At 36.8% G+C, this 17,510-nt stretch overlaps 2 protein-coding genes across 2 annotated transcripts; one reads left to right on the top strand and one right to left on the bottom strand.

Annotated features, from left to right (window-relative positions):
- Positions 1-988: 988 nt before the first annotated feature.
- Positions 989-10,884, bottom strand: LOC115416665 (ubiquinone biosynthesis protein COQ9, mitochondrial-like). The gene is given in 10 exon segments (XM_030130512.1): positions 989-1,285; positions 1,973-2,026; positions 3,361-3,516; positions 4,986-5,090; positions 6,379-6,463; positions 7,386-7,518; positions 8,516-8,655; positions 9,220-9,318; positions 9,320-9,431; positions 10,803-10,884. Coding segments are annotated over 10 exon segments (978 nt in total). The 5' UTR covers positions 10,861-10,884; the 3' UTR covers positions 989-1,249.
- A 210-nt stretch (positions 10,885-11,094) lies between these two features.
- On the top strand, positions 11,095-17,495 carry LOC115416664 (anamorsin-like). The gene is given in 10 exon segments (XM_030130511.1): positions 11,095-11,186; positions 12,838-13,000; positions 13,169-13,311; positions 13,385-13,492; positions 13,998-14,166; positions 15,004-15,080; positions 15,952-16,073; positions 16,866-16,916; positions 16,918-16,945; positions 17,024-17,495. Coding segments are annotated over 9 exon segments (966 nt in total). The 5' UTR covers positions 11,095-11,186; positions 12,838-12,843; the 3' UTR covers positions 17,135-17,495.
- The last annotated feature ends 15 nt before the right edge of the window (positions 17,496-17,510 follow it).

Below are 17,510 nucleotides of genomic sequence, written 5' to 3'. Positions count from 1 at the left end.
ACATTATTCTTTACATTTTTTGATGAAAATCAGGTTTTTTTTCCTACATTTATTTCACTCATCATAAAAGATGCTCATAGAACCTAAATGCAAATGTTCTTATAGTGCTTCACATATTTATTAAATCACCATCCAATGTAAAGTTTATGGCACAGCCACCCTAAATTAACACCACTGATAATTACCAAAACCATATATTTTTTATGTTTCTGTAATAACTGACAGACTAGCATGTAGAAGCCTTTTAACCAAAATTATATTTTTAATGCTAAAATAAAATCATTGTTATCCATTAATTTTCAAATGTACTGTTTCACAAAACAGAGAAAAAATAGGAAAGCAAGTTAGTGTATCTTGATTAAGATATCAAATTATAGCTAATTTACTGGCATTCCTGCACATAAAAAGTAGTTTTAGTGGTTCAATGTCATCATGATTAGATTGACTGAACTTTGTTGATCCCTTGGGCCGAGCCCTCAAGAAATTGTGGCTTGATTGATTTCTAACTTCTAGCTTTAAATTTGGAAATAAAAAAGTGAATTCAACTCATTCCTATTTAAATGGTAAAATATCTAGAGCTCACAAAAAAAAAGTTACATTAAAGCTTTTATGATGCTGGCTGGTCCCTGAGCATAAGTATTGTATATCAAGACTGAGAAAGATTTTTTTTCCAGCAAAATCTCTCATTAACTGAAAATAAGTGAGGTGTTTCCATCCACTGTCATTGATCCAACTCCATGAGTTTTACTGGTGAATCAATGTTGTAGAAGATGACAGTGTTTCCTTGGTAACTGCGGAGCCTCTGAACGTCCAAATGGGTCATATCTGATGACCATGAAAACGACAAACTGTATTTTACACCAGTTATTTACACGTATTGATAGGATATTATCAGAAGTTCTTAAATATTTTAGATCAGTGGATGCTATTGGTCCCCTGTGGCTGTTTGGGTCTTAAAACAATACTTAAAACAATGAAACAAGAAAGTAAATACACAATAATAGCGATTTATTTAAGTCCTAATTTAACTGGCAACAAAATTAGAGATCCTTGTATCTTTATTACAAATGGGAAGATCTTCTGAGCAGAGGAAAGTGAATAAAATAAAGTCGGTCTGGTCTCTTATGGGCGTGATGAATTGAACTCGTTATCCAACACCTTGATGAGCTACACTTTTCCAGAAATAGAGGAAAAAAACAGGGTTGTTCTTCAGCTCAGGAAGCTCTTCGGTTGGGGGAGGCGCTGCTCATCATCGCCTCTGGTTCAGACCTGTGAGGTTCTTCAGCTATCAAACACAAAACAAACACAGGTTAGACCTATAACCTATTAATAATGACTCCAAATTTTCTTCTTGGTTTAAAGTGAAAAAAAAAAAAAACAACTAAAAAATTACATTATGCCTGTAAATAATGACAACTCCTAAATTCCCAAAAGTGCAAAAAAAAACATTAAATTCTGAAAATATTTACATTTACAAACTCTCCTTTAACAATAAAATGTGAATAACCTGAACAAATATGAACTTGAAAATTAAGTGCAATTTTAACAAAATTCTGCCTATTACTAAGTGTTTTGTGCATTTGTAGATCTGATTTAATACACATGTACAAATGATAACTAAGGCATAATATTATTGAAATTGCACTTATTTTTCTATGGAAATTTATTTTTTCAGCTTATTCACATCTTTTTTGTTTGGATAGTTTGTAAATGTAAGTATTTTCAGAATTTAATGGGTTTTTCTGCATTAAAACAAAGAGAAAAAATTGTATTTGTCATTATTTATAGGCTATTATGTTATAATTTTACTGATGTGATCCACTGGAGATCAAACTGGGCTGAATGTGGAACCTGAACTGAAATGAGTTTGACCCCCCTGCTTTAAGGTTTGTTGTCACTATTTAATTCTATGTACTGCACAACTGAGATGGATGTCATACAATGAAAATATCATAGTGTTACAAAAACTTACAGTTACAGCAGCTCCCATGAGCCCTTGCACCATGGCTTCACCCGTTGACTGCACCTACAAAACAAGTGGAACACAAATATGATTAGAATAAGCTGTGCAGCAACCAATAATGGAGTCATTTTACATGTAATAAAGACAATAACATGAGAACCTTTTGACAATAACGTAATAAGTTATTTATTGGCCTAGTATTAAAAAAATCCTTCGAATACAATATAATAATACATCAATATGATAGTACTTCTTGGATATAAAAGATTTTTTGAGCAGTTTTTGTTCAGTTTGTTCATCAAAAATAGGTAGAGTGGATTCTGAGTCCTCATATTCATTCATCATGGGTGTATACGATGCAACACTCTTTCCTTAATAACATTGGTCTATAATTTTTTAGAAATGATTTGCTTCAGAGATTAAATGTGCTAGATGTTACGTATTTTAATACGATTAATTGGAAAATAAATGACAAAATGCCAGTTTGCTGATGTTTTCAAGGTATATGATTGTGTTATTACACATACATATTGGTTTATGTGCATTTCTATAATAGTTTTTAAATCTTCCACTAAATAGAACCTGTAAAGTGAATGTATTCTAATGTGCAGACAGTGTTTGGAAGTAGATCTTGTAGCTCTGAGACAAATATTCCTTTTGAGTCAAACCCATTCTCTTGTTAATTCTTGAATTTCACATTTTGACCCAAGGCTGTATCTTGGAAAGTTGAGCCAACCAGCATTTTGACTTGATTTTTCTTTATCAGTGACTCTCATGTGGTAAAATTTCATTACTTTTATTCTGGAAGCATTTTCCTTGTAGACCAGTGTTACGGTTGTAAGAGACAATTTGATAATTAGTTGTTATGCAAAAGCCTTATTTACAATATTGTTTATTTGCTTAAATGTGAAAATTCATAATTTCATGTTGCATTTTCAAAGGAATTTACTATATTTGTTTCATGGTAAACAGTTCCTTTTAACTTTTTCCAAAAATTTCTCTATGGAATTGCTAAAATGATTCAGTCTTCACTAAAACTGCATTTGAATGATACTTCATAGTAAAGCATGTGAATGAACTCAGGAGTTTGTACATTACGTTTTGGCCATTATGTTATTGGTTGTTGAATGGTGAGTATTTTTACATTCCTAAACATCTCTTTAATGTGTCTTAACCGCAAAGTATGAGTTTACTTTGTTCCATGACTGTGTTCATTATGTGAATTACGTGTTTTATGATTCAAATTTCCCCACTGAAATGAATTCCATCCTCAAAAACTACCCCAAAAATTATTTTTTAAGGGTTTTCAAAACAGAAAAAGTGCAGTTAGAAAAAAAAAAAAAAACTCTGGATGGAATTAATAAAGTATTCTGACTCCGATTCAGGTTCGTTCTTACCTGTTTGGCGGTGCTGGCCATGTTGACCACATCCTGAATGCGATTATCTAAGAAGTTCCAAGTGTCCTGGAAATCTGGGGACGAATCCTGAACCATGACCAGCTCAGTGGTGTTGTAGATGCCCGTCAGCGCCGCCCGTTTGGTGTACCAGTTCATCTGCAAACACAACACAACGCAGTCTCAGAGTCAGCACAAACATTTTATAATGGGATGGACACATTTTACAAACAGGGGCTTTTTTTTCTATACTTTTAAGGCATTTGAAAGGAATTGCCCATTATCTATTTTAATTTTGCATCAATTCTCACATGAACGACATCAAAACATTCAGCCAACAGCAACTGGATGAAACCGAAATGCACAGAAATACAATAAGCAATAACACAAAAACGACAAAAACTGTGTTAAATATGAAGTACGTTGTAAGTGTTTATATATGTGTACAGAGTTCATATTTAACAAGACAAAAATGACACGGCTAATTTGAACTTCTATACTTTGAGGACACTTCAGAGCCTAGACAGTAAAAAATAAATAAATAAAGGTCAACTTATTACACCAAATTTAATTCATTTTTATAATTTTTCTTCATTTCTCAGTGATTTTGTTCAAATTCTTCATTATCTCAATGTTTTCTTATTATTTTGCTCATTTTATTGATTATTTTGTTCATTTTCTTGACAGTTTTGCTCAATTTTGTAATAATTTTTAGTAATTTTCTTGTACATTTCCCATTGTATGTTGATTTTTTTCTTATTTTCTATATCTCAAAGGCTGAGACCAGGGAAGATGATATTATTGTTAACTCTTTCTCTCGCTACAGTTTTGTTTCAGTGTTTTAAGTATTTTTAAGACCTAAACAGCCGCATCTATTGATCTAAACTGTTTAATACCTGTTGATCCATTAATCCTATGTAAATAATTGGCATGAAATACAGATTGTCATGTTTTCATGGTCATCAGATATGACCCATTTTGACGTTCAGAGGCTCTGTAGTTACCATGGAAACACTGTCATCTTCTACAACATTGATTCACCAGTAAAACCCATGGTGTTGAATCAATGACAGTGGATGAACACACTTCCTTTTTATGTTCAGCTAATGATAGATTTGACAGAAAAAGTCACTATTTCTTCAGTTTGTCTGTTTTTGATATAATAACCTTTGAATTTACTCTGAGCTTTAATGAACATCTCCATGATCAGTAAATTAAATATAAGAACATACCTGATTTACACTGAAAAATGCAAAATACAGAGGTTGATATTATAATAAATGGAGATAAATCATGTAGGAAAGGTTAGATGTAAAGAAAAATGTATGTGAAAGTTACAACAAACAACAGTTGTAGGTCTTTAAGGGTTAAATACCAAATATTCTGTCTTAGCTTTGGCTAAGCCATGGCCCAAAACAACAGAAAAATAATTACATCCACACTCCTTTTGATGATGTAGCAGGAATGTCGTTTTTACTTGAGTGATGGTGTTGCTATGGTACAACACCCAATAACACAGGGAGTAACCTGGGAGGTGGCGGGCCGGAAATCATGGGGGTTGTGATGAATGGGGGACAGGAAGGAGTGATCAGAGGATGAGTGGGATGGAGGGTGACGGGGTCCACTCCATCTGTGGACCGGTCTCCAGCGTAGTACCAGATGTCGTCCACTAGGGTGGAGAGGTGCTTCAGGCTGTCGGGGATGTTGTGAGGGAGCAGCAGGATGCTCATGGCCTGACGGACACACAAGTCAACACAATAAAAACAGTTCCAGTGTCTCTGTCTGTCAGCGTCGTGTTCTGTCTGAATCAATCCCCAGTTGAATGTGTGAGGTTGTCAGGTTCTGTCTGTGTTCCAGTCCTGTGGTTCTGATGCAGGAGATCAACCTAACAACAGAAGTGGGCGGTACTTTCACTGGAGGAGAACTCAACTAATTCAATCATCATTAACATATTGCAATATTATCTGGGCTAGTACATACACAACATCTGTCAAACCACTCTATCAACTACAAAAGCGCTTTGTCAGAATCGCAGCCAATGCTACTTTTACAGCACACTCAGCAGGTCTGTTTCACCACTTCAAAGTTATGACTGTATGATATCAACAAATTTCAGATTGCCTTATTTGTCCATAAAATTGTTAATAACAGTTCATGTTTACCTGATCAATACAAACTTCGGCTTCGGTTCAACTCAGACATTCATCACCATAGTACAAGACAGCGGAATCTACTAAGACTGATTATGATAAAATGCAATCAGAAACAATTTACAATCCTGTACAGGGGCCCCATCATATGGAACCATTTAACCCAGTCACAGCAAACCTGTGTGTTCTGACCCAGATTCAAGAAACTCTTAAAACTGGATTTCATAGAACATCCATGCACTACTTTCACCTCATCTGTTTGCTCTTCTTGATTCATTTATCATTTTTCTTAGTTAGATAACTGATTAGTTTCATTCCGAATTTCGTTTCATAGTTTTGTTGATTCTTATTTATTTCTACGTGCACTGCTTACGATGTATTTAGTTTAGGTTTTTTTTTTTCTGACTTATTTCCTTCTTTTAATTAATTTTGTTTATTTATGATTATATCATATTAGACACTGCAAATACTTTTTTTATTTCAAGTCTTTGGGGAGGCCCACGATAAACCACTTTGGTTTTTGGCTTCCCCATGTCTTTTACTGTTATTATTATTGTTTTTATTGTCTTGTATACATGCCAATAAACAATAAACAATCAAAGTCCATATGACTTCTGTCAGTGATCAATAGGAACTATACTGATATCTCTTACCATTTGCATATTATAAACCATTAAAATACGGACCATTAAAAGTAAAGGGATGGAAGCTACCTATAAAATTTGAAATGAATCCGACCAGTAGTTTTATCAGAGAAGACGTTTGAAGAAATTTCTTATGAAGACGAAGCCGACGCCTTCACAGTCGATCACAGCCGATCGGCAGATGGCATAAAAACAGCAGAGTGGAGGTGGTGGTCAGTGGTCTGTACCTGAGGCCACGTTTCCATGTATGGGATGTACATCCTCAGTCTGGTCTCAACAGCGTCTCTAAGGAAGTCTGCGGTCTCCTTTGGTCTGAAACAGCACGTTTACACACATATTTACACACACAATCACAACATGGTTCTATCACCTCTGACTGACTGATAATATACTGTACATGACCATTACAGCCTCTAAGTACATGAACAGATGTGTGTTTAAAGGGTTTATATGTAGATTTTCTACTTAATATTAACAAATGAACTAGTGTTTGTAAGAAATATCTGTGAAATTGAGTTAAAGATGATGGAATGTTTATCAGCATTTTAGTTGAGTTTGACCATCTTTTATACTGGATTTACCAACTTTTAGTCTGGTTTAACCATTAAATTCTTTGGTTTTACAATCTTTTACACTTGTTTTACCACTTCTAGTCTGTTCTTCATCTTTTAGTCAGTTTTAACCCTCTTTAGTCTGTTTTATCATCTTTTAGTCTGATTTAACCATCTTTTAGTTTGGTTTTACTCTCTTTTATACTGGTTTTACCAACGTTTAGTGTGGTTTTACAATCAAATAATTTGGTTTGAAGATATTTTAGACTTATTTACCTAATTTTAGTCTGTTTTAAACATCTTTTAGTTTAGTTTTACTATACTTTAGTCTAGTTGAGTTTACTTGAGATACACCCATCCCTCTGAAACTGGGCTGATTTGGACTCTGAATATTATCTGTACTTTAATAGTAGGTTTTATATGATGCACAGACTGAATGGCATGTTTACTTTTGTTGCACTTACTACTGCTTGTCTATTCTATTCTATTCTATTCTATTCTATCTATTCTATTCTATTCTATTCTATTCTATTCTATTCTATATCAAGTAGGGGAATTTTTTATCCAGAAGCTGAATTTTTTGTCCGGGTTGTGTATTTGATTTAATATTGAACCTATATAGGAAGTTAGTTTGTGTGTGTGTGTGTGTGTGTGTGTGTGTGTGTGTGTGTGTGTGTGCTCACTCTGCCTGGCCCAGTTGGACCTGTTTGTGTTGTTCTGCCAGGATCTCAGTCAGTTGTGAATTACACTGGGAGAAATGTAAGACCAGGTCTCCAGCTCCGTTAAACATCCCAGTGGAAGCAGATGACAGACCCGAGTCTGGAGTAAAAGGTCAAAGGTCAAATCAGTTATCATCCATCACAGCTGGTGGTTTTTAACAAAGGCCAAGAATCGAAATGTTTCTGAAATCTATAAGTAGATCAGCTTGATCAGGGGTGTCAAACATATGGCCCACGGCCCAAAATGGACCCCTCACAGGGCCCAGTCCGGCCTGTGGGATAAACTGGGAAAAAACTAAAATTAACAGAAGACATTAACAGTCAATGGTGTCACTGAGTCCAGTCTAAGCTGATTTCATTATGAAGTTAAATCCTATATTTTTCAGTTCGAGATGAACTTTACTAAATGTTTTGTGTATTTGTAGATCCGCTGTGATCTCTAAGTTATAATGCACATGTGTAAATGATAAACAGAGGCAGAATATTGTTAAAATTGAAGAAGAAATTTCAGGTTGTTTGTGGATATTAACAATCAATGGTGTAAAAACATTTTAGTTCAGGTTCCATATTTAGACCAATATGATCTAAAGTGGATCAGACCAGTAAAATAATAATAGAATAACCTATAAATAATGACAAGTATAATTCTTCTCTGTATTTTAGTACAAAAAAGTGAATGAATATGAACAACCTGCAATGTCTTAAGAAAAAATTGTGTAATTTTATCAATATTCTACTTGTTACTAAATGTTTTGTGTATTTGTAGATTCATTGTGATCTGTAAGTTTCTAATGTGCATATGCAAATCATAACCTGAGGCCAAATATTGTTTAAATTGAATTAGAAATTTCAAGTTGTTTATGTTATTCTCATTTTTTATGAAACGATACTTTAATTTCATTATCCAATTTTCACTTTTTTGCACTAAAATAAAGAGAAATGTTTGTAGTTGTCATTACTTACAGGTTATTATGTTATTTTTTACTGGTCTGATCCACTTTAGATCACGTTGGTCTGGATGTTGAACCTGACTTAGATGAACAATAATAATCAAATGTTTGTTTTTCAGCGTTTATTCTTAGTCGTGAGTGTCTCTACCTCGGCTCCGGCTGCGATGGCCTCCATGGACCAACCGTGAACCGGGACGAACTCCAACGCCGCTACCAGGATCCGAGCCTGGAGCTGCTCCTCTGTTTCATACTCTTCATCCTGCTCTCCACTCTCGTCATGGTAACTGTAAGATAAGATAGATAAATCTTTATTGTCATTGCACCAACATACTATGTACACAGTACAACAAAATTGGAGTAGTGTCCTATACAGTGCAAAAGAGAAAGCATGCAACAGTAAAAACACACTATAAAACAGGACAACATATACACAGAATAGAATCTACAAAATGTATAAAAATGTGCATATGTTCAAAAATAATAAATAAAGTGGCCTTAACCCTGGTGACCCGTTGTCAAAGAAGAGCAACTAGTCGTGTCCAAACTCAAGTCTGTTCTAAAACGTGGATGTTTTATCATAAATTAAACAAAGACGGAGAACAGGATGTGTGTAACATTAACTCTGCATTCAAGACATAAGGTTTGTTGAAGAGACACAATGAAATAGTTGTACATTGTGTGACATCTTTTTTGGGGGTTAATTTATTGCTGCCAATATAGTGGAGTGTTCCGTTCAGATCTGTAATTTCTCGTTGCCTTTTGTCCCCCTTTATATTTTGTTCCTATTATGTTCCAATAAAATTTATCATCATCATATTGATGATGGACATTGTTGTGTCTTTATGGACCTGGTGTTGGGTCTGGAAGCCTCCTCTGCTGCTGGGTCAGATGCTGAATGGTCCTGTTCCGCAGAGTGAGCCTGGTAGTGCTCATGGTAGGAGGAAGAGAGAGGATGAAGGTGTGTCTGTTTTAGATTCGTCTTGATGCCTCAGGGCTGAACAGTGGAATCCTCGCCTCAGGCTGCAGCAGTGACGGGTCTGAGCCACTGGAGGAGCCACCACTGAAAACACAAACACATGGATGAAATCATGACCAGAAACTTTCAACTGAGAACAATGCAAACAAAATTCCATGAGGAGATTACTCCGGTCACAAGCAATTTATAATAAACATGAGTCGGAAAGGCGGGTCAATACGGTAAAAATGTCATCATCATGAACACATTTATTTCAGTTGATGTTAGCCAATTTATGTATTTCTTCTTTTTTTTCCTCCTCTCCTTCTTCTTTTTTCTTTTATATCTTTTTCTTATTCAAGGAAATGCAATTGTACTTTTAGAATGTAAGCCCCTTTTTATGTATTTGGCTGTAACTGTTCAGCCTGAGCAAACCTTCCTATATCTGTCATGTTTAACGGTTTCCTTCCGGTGTATTAGTGCTTCGTAATCTATGTGATGTTTTATTATGTTGGTCGTTTGTCCAGGAGAACAGATGGAATGAGCTTCTCTTCTAAATCTGGTTTACGCATCTTGTTCTTTGTAACTAATGCCAAGACACACTGTCCTGTTAGTAAATAAATAAATACAAATACAAATGTGGATATTATCACAATAAACGTCAAATCATTACTTCCACATAGATTAAAGCAGGAGTGTCAAACTAGAAACGGAAATCATGTACCACTGTGATTAAGCCTAAACATTAAGGTTAACTGCTGGTTCCTACAAAATGTCACAGGAGACATTTATGAGTCAAACTGATGGAATCTGCTATTCTATACTGGGTTTGATGTTCATATCTATGGGTAAATTTGATCCATGTAGCACAGATTTTCTTCAGAATGAGAATAAACAATAATTATGCAGTTAAATTAATCCCCCCCCCCCCTTTTAACATGTTCACATGGCTCCAACTCCTAAAGTACAAGAGGATTTCTGATTTCAGCATCCCATATTTAGTTAAAATTTAGTTCTTCCAGTATCAAATGAAAAGTTTTGTGTTATTGTTATTCAGTATAATGGTCTAAAATGCAGTTTTTTTAAATGCATTAAATCACAGATCAGTTTTTCATGCCTGTAAACCTCAGCTATATTTAGACAATGTAGGTTAAACACACTTGCATAACCACAGAGAAGACGCCCCCTGCAGCCTGTTTTACCATGCAAAATATGTGTCGAGTCTAGCCCAACAAACACCAACCATCTGTTTATCTGTTGCATGCGGTGTTTCTGTAAAAGCAGCAGAAGTAAACATATTCCGTCCTCCATGATCACCTTCTCTGACTAGTGACTTTAGCACAACAAGCTAACGTCAACACTAGCCGTTTTCACTTTGCACAGGTAAAAACAAACAGGAAATGGACGTAAACGGGATGTTTTCGAGACAATTCGTTACAGACAGGAGACAACAGGGCCACGGTAGTCCGGTCTTACCGCTGCCCAGCCCCCGGAGTGCCCTTCCAGCCCGCAGACCTCTCAGCAGCGCCGCCATGTCCGCTGTGGTTGCGTTCACTGACACTGCTTACGTCACTTCAAGGCGACCGTGAACGCGACTTACTCACGGATCAAGCTAGAAATAATAACCCAAAAACAGATGTGCGTATTTTAAATTTATTGGGGAAAACCGGAAATCACAATCACAAACAAATAAATGGTATTTGTGTAAATTTAGTGGTTAAGATACACGTAAAAAAATATTATAATTACATCAAACCACGACATGTACAAACGTCAAAGCTCATTTTATTTTGAAAGTTAAACCGGAAACACAGTTAGCTTACTTGCGAGCTAACACTTGACCTGCGGCGAAGATAACAGGTAAGACACAGAGCAGTCACATGTAGTTTTATGCTTCGATTTTAGGATTCTAATGAAACTTAGAAACAATAAAACCTACAACGAATCAACCTTTATTCTTCTGTTAGCCGTAGACCGGATCTTGTTCCGCTTTTTGCTCTTTTAATGAAGTAGCCGGTTTGTGCGTCATAGTGTTAGCTTTGCCCTGAGACGAACCTACAGTTTACGCAGAAGTCAACAAACAAATACTAATGAACTAGAGGTTAAGACAGCAGGTAAGAGGGGTTGTTTTACACGATTAAGGGGAAAGTAACAGCTACATATGCTGACTGTTAAATCTAGCTGATAATTTGTAATAATAGGAGTCCTAAGAGCCGAGCTTCTAGATATTTCTCTTTGTTTTTACCAGTAAAAGTCTAGATGCTAATATTCTGGCTGTTAGCTGCTAGCATGGACCAGCATGTGTCGCATTTGTTAACCAACATCAGCTACATAACACTGATGTCAAGGACAAGGGGATGATGGGGACATGATACACTACAGCCAGTGCAGACCTACATATGTGTTTTTTTTATGTTACTAATGCAGGGGACATATAGATCAGGATGGACATGATTTTCTGACGAAAAACGCAAAAAAAAAAAAGTCCAATCTTTAAACACAACCACGTGCTGGTCCCGGGGTCTAGAGGGAGACCAGAGTCCAGTCATCGACATGTCCCAGTTCACTGAATAAATATCTATGCAATATTAACTGTAAGTTCCATACCGGTCAGAAAACCTGTGATGATCTTTAACATCTTATCCACAGCCTAACACATTAGGACTCTGATCAGATGGTCTTTAGTTCCAAGTATCCGGAACTGTCTCTACTCTGCATTTCCAGAGCAGTGCACGCACATACACACATTAAAAAAACAACCAAAAAGCAAATTGGCCTTGAATGTGCTTCAGGCTCTTAGTTGGTTCTTTAGTCTCTATTCATTGCATCTCTATGGCTTTGTCAAATAAAAAAATAGAGCTTAAAAAAGAAAAAAAAATGAAGAAAAAATGAATATCAATTATTGCTGTGTCATTGTAGGCCTTAAGCCATTCTTACACTGGAAAAATGTGCAGCCTGTACAGGACAAACCCATTACTGTAACAATGCATGAATGAATATGTGTCATTAGCTTCACTGAGGCCTATCTATCTATCTATCTATCTATCTATCTATCTATCTATCTATCTATCTATCTATCTATCTACTACACAATTTCTTCATTGTTGGGCTGTTTTTATGTAAAACCTACACATGGCAGGATTTTTTCCCCATTAAACAATGAATCAGTTTTGTTGGAAACATCATCCACAGTGCAAATAATGAAAACCTCAACTGTTTCTGTTATTGTAGCTGTAAAACTGCAGATATGCAGAAATCACATTATTATAATGCCCCCCCCCCCCCCCCGGGGTATTTTTGTACATTTATGTCTCTTTTCTTTTTTAACTTGCAGATCATTATGTCTGTGTTAAAGATTATGGCATGAATTTCCACAGAATGTTTCTTTTTTGCCATATTTTTAAACCTGGCAGTTACTTTTCTACGAAAAACTACAGACACTTTTTGCATCCTCACGATAGCACTTGAAGGAGCATTAAATACAACCTAAGCCAAACCATTTTTTCTCCAGAACATCATGGCCGACCTGGACATCAAAGCAGGAGACCAGGTTCTGCTGGTCTGGACTCAGCCCTCGGCTCCTGAAGCCCTGAAAGACTTGGCAGAGGAACTGGGATCCGCTGTGGGTGCAAATGGAAAAGTGTCAGTGGAAAACATGGACAGGCTGCTGCTGTGTGAGTGATCCTCATAGAACAGAAATTAGGAGTGATACTCCAGTCAGTGCAACAATACTGAATAAAATTGCATTGTTTTACTTATTCCACATAATTGACATAAAAAAACTGGAGGTGACCGTCTGTGTTTAATGTAACCCGTCCCGTCTGAACCCGTTCTGTCCTCAGCGTCCCATGCAGCGTCCACCTTCGACCGGGTTCTGTCCTGCCTCCTCGCCGACAGCTCGTCCATCCACAGCTCAGAGACTCTTGCGGAAATTGCCCGAGTCCTCAAACCTGGAGGGACGCTGGTCCTGGATGAGCCGTGACAGGTGGGTTTCACAGTCGTCTGGATCCTCCGTTTATGAACTACAGGACTCGACTGTGGTTCGGATCCGGGTCCAGTGTGTTTGACTTTGTCTGTTGGTTGCAGGAGCTGAAGCCCAGAGTGTGAGGACAGCAGAGAAGCTAATTTCAGCTCTGAAACTGTCGGGTTACACGTCTGTAAAAGAGGTGAGTGAACTCTCTGGGTTAGGGTAAGGGTTCGGCCCATGGGCCAAAACCGGCCCACCAAAGGGTCCAGTCTGGAGAAACTCATTTTAGTCCAGGTTCCACATACAGACCGATATGATCTCAACTGGTTCAGACCAGTAAAAGACTATTATAATAACCTATAAATAATGACAATTACACATTTTCCTCTTGGTTTAATATTAAAAAAAATGGTTTAAAAAAATCATTTACCATAATTCCCAGAGTATGCAAAGGCAGCATTAATCCTTCAGGGGGGTTGATCGATCCCAGGTGTGAAAACCCTGAATACCTGGACTCACCTGGGAATAACCTAACAGAACTGATGAAGTCTGTTGGACCAGAGATGAAACGTTTTCAAGAACAAAACCAGTTCAGTTAAAAACTGAAATCAACTCCTGATGACGACGGTTCGTCAAACATCCGTCATGTGATCAGTCCTGGATGATGTCAGAGTGCTGACGTGAATGTTCTCATCTGTTTCCAGGTCAGGAAGACAGAGCTCAGTCCGGAGGCTTTGACGTCTCTGAGGGCGGCCACCGGTTACCATGGAAACACCCTGTCTCGGATCCGCGTGTCCGCCTCCAAACCCAACTTCGAGGTTGGTTCGTCCAGTCAGATTAAACTGTCATTTGGAAAGAAGACGCCAAAGCCAGGTATGTTTGGACTGTTAATAATAGTAATAATAAAAAATAATAAAAATAATGATAATAATAATATGTTTGGACCGTTTTACTGCCATGTGGCCTTATCAGTATCTATAACAGATTAATAATAATAATATTACAACTTAATGTCATGGTGAATGTGAGGCAAAAGGCAAAAGGCTCAGAAATTTAGATTAAATATTAGTGGGTCTTTGTTTTTGGTCAAGATTAGAAAGTATGAACCGAAAGTTTATTATTCCGATTTCTGATAGAACAGCCGTTTACTTTTTAATGCAATGAAAGGATGTTTATTTTTACTTGAAGTACACATATCAGTTAAAACCTTGAAAATATATCAGATAACACACCCATCTGTAGGATTTTTCTACATTTCCCTGACGTTTATTTTGCACTTTTTTTTAGTTTCTGTTAAAAATGTTCACATTCAGATGAAAAAGGCTTTAAGAGCATAAAGATTAAACTGTTTCAGTGGAAAAGGGTCATGTGGTCTGATGAGTCCAGAATGACCCTGATCCAGAGGTGGATGGAGTGATTACCCATCATGCTTTGTGCCTACAGTGCAATGATCTGGGGTTGGTTCAGCTGATCAAATCATTTTCTCCTCATCAGTGAAATAAATAAAACACCAGCCTTTTACTCTAGATTTGTTAAATTAAAAAAATATAATTATTATAGTTTTCAGAACAATATGAACATTCACTATTAAAACATGCTTCTTGTTTAAAGTTGCTGAAATGCAGATTTGTATGGGGGGTTAAGTTAAAATCTCCCATGAGTCTTTGGGAATGGATGATCTAATGTTAATACATGTGATTGTGTTTTCAGCAGAAAAACCTGCTCTGGATCCAAACACTGTCAAAATGTGGACTCTGTCGGCCACAGACATGAACGACGACGACGTGGTGAGATGGTGTTCATTAAACCTTTATCTGGTTCACTTTTTATTGTTACAGTAGAACCTCGCAGTACGAATTTAATTCATTCTATGACCGTGCTCGTTTTGTGATTAATCATTTTACAAATAGATTTTTCCCATTAAAATTAATTAATGTAATTAATCTGTTCCAACCACCAAAACCACCCCAAAAAAACAACATTTTAGTGTATTCTTGAGCATTTTAATGTAGTTTGTGTATTTCAGTGTATTCTAGCATATTTTGTGTATATTGTAGTGTATTTCTTCAGCGTTTGTGGATTTTAATGAACATTTTAATGTAGTTTTTGTGAATTTATAGTCTTCTAGCAATATTTTTGTATTTAAGTGTTTTCTAGCATTTTTTGTGTGTGTATTTTATTGTATTGTGGCATATTTTTTGTACGGTTTAGTGTATGTCCAGTCTTTGGGCGGCTGTGGCCAGTTGTAGAGTGGGTCGTCCAATGACCAAAGGGTTGGCAGTTCGAATCTTGGCTCCGACTGTCCACTTGTCAAAGTGTCCTTGGGCAAGACACTGAACCCTAAAATTGCTCCCAGTAGGGCCAGGCAGCGCCCTGCATGGCAGCAGTCGCCCACTGGTGTATGAGTGTGTGTGTGAATGGGTGAATGTGAGGAATTGTAAAGCGCTTTGGGGACCATGAAGGGGTAGAAAATGTGCTGTATAAGTTCAGTCCATTTACCATGTCTATAGTGTATTTAACATATTTTAGAGTATTTTACTGTAATCTTTTGTAGAACTCCTTCAAACCGTGTTTTCTTGTCTAACCTGGTGTATTCAGTGCATCTGTTTCCACATCCAGTAAATCCACTTGGCTGACATTGACCTCTGGTTCTTTCAGGATCTGTTGGACTCTGATGCTCTGTTGGATGAAGACGACCTGAAGAAACCAGACCCATCGTCTCTGAAAGCACCAGGATGTGGAGACGGAGCCGGAAAGAAGAAGAAAGCCTGTAAAAACTGGTGAGGACTCGTGTTTAACTCCACTGTGCATTTACTGGTGCTTTTAACCCTTAGATGCAGAAATGAGTCAAAATGACCCGCAGAGGTCGTTTTATTGTAATAGGGTTTGTAACGAAAAGTTATTTCATATTCCAGGTATTACTCAAAAATATGTTATCTACATCACGACATTTGAATCTTTAAGTTAAATTTTATAGATTTTATGTAATTGTAGTTTTTGTTTTACTACCCCAGGCTTCCATAGGGGGTCAAAGTGACCCCATTCATTTATAATAGAATTACATCTGAACATTAGAGTCATTCAACAATAAAACCAAAGGACTCACTCACTAAATGTTGACATTGTTCTATTGCTGTTATACACTATATAATATACTTTGCTTTTCAAATGTTCAAAATATTTAAAACATCTTAAACTTGTTAAAAATTGTTAGCCTCTTAGCATAATTACCTAAGTCATATTTTTTTCAGGACGTTGCAAATGATGCAAAATTAATCAGCGGTATTAAAGTTACGCAGATATTACAAATTGGCCAAAATATGACTTAGGCAATGATGTTGTGAGGCTAATGAAATACAAAAAAATATATAAATAAATATTTTAAATATGACATTCTTTTTTGGACCAAAATATAATACAAATGATTATTTTTAATGTGACAAAATGATTAACATGTTTTAAAAACACCTCGATTTTAACCCGGGTCATTTGGACTCATTTATGTTTGAGTGGAGGGTCCAGACCCTGGTCCATGGAAGGGTTAAAACCTGATGGGATGTGTTTGTGTTCAGTACCTGTGGTCTGGCTGAGGAGTTGGAGCAGGACAGTAAAGGCAAACAGAAGAGAGCTGCCCAAGTCGGCCTGTGGAAGTGTGAGTATCCGTCAGATCCAGTGGGTTCTGTTTGGTTGAACACACTCCTGATGGTTTTCCTCTGTGCTTTTCCACCAGTGTTACCTTGGCGATGCCTTCCGATGCGCCAGCTGTCCGTATTTGGGGATGCCGGCGTTCAAACCAGGTGAAAAGATCAAACTGGACGACAAGACGCTAACGGACGCTTGAAAACACACGTCACATTGACCGTCACATTCCCTCTGATTCCATCGACGCCGTAAAAACACGTCCCTGCACATGTTCAATGGGATTTTTTTTCTTATGCACACGACGGCGGCAGCTTTGACCATAAGAATGAGATTTTGTGGTTGCTGTTCAACTCCCCCTGTTGGTGATTATGTGAACTGCAGGGTTCAGTAAAGCACTGACATGTTGTATTTTTGAAGTAATATTTACTCTGATCAGTGTAAACGCGACCACGGAGGTTACTTAAGTCCAGACTACGTCATATTTATGTAGAAAGGCAAACAGTTTGGGAAAAAAATGTTCTGTTGTGTTTTGCTTCAACACAATAAATTAATAAAATGGACGCTTTAACATCTTA

This window comes from Sphaeramia orbicularis, unplaced genomic scaffold (genome assembly GCF_902148855.1).
Source record: "Sphaeramia orbicularis unplaced genomic scaffold, fSphaOr1.1, whole genome shotgun sequence".
Classification (NCBI taxonomy): domain Eukaryota; kingdom Metazoa; phylum Chordata; class Actinopteri; order Kurtiformes; family Apogonidae; genus Sphaeramia; species Sphaeramia orbicularis.
This window is presented reverse-complemented; position numbering and strand designations above follow the sequence as displayed.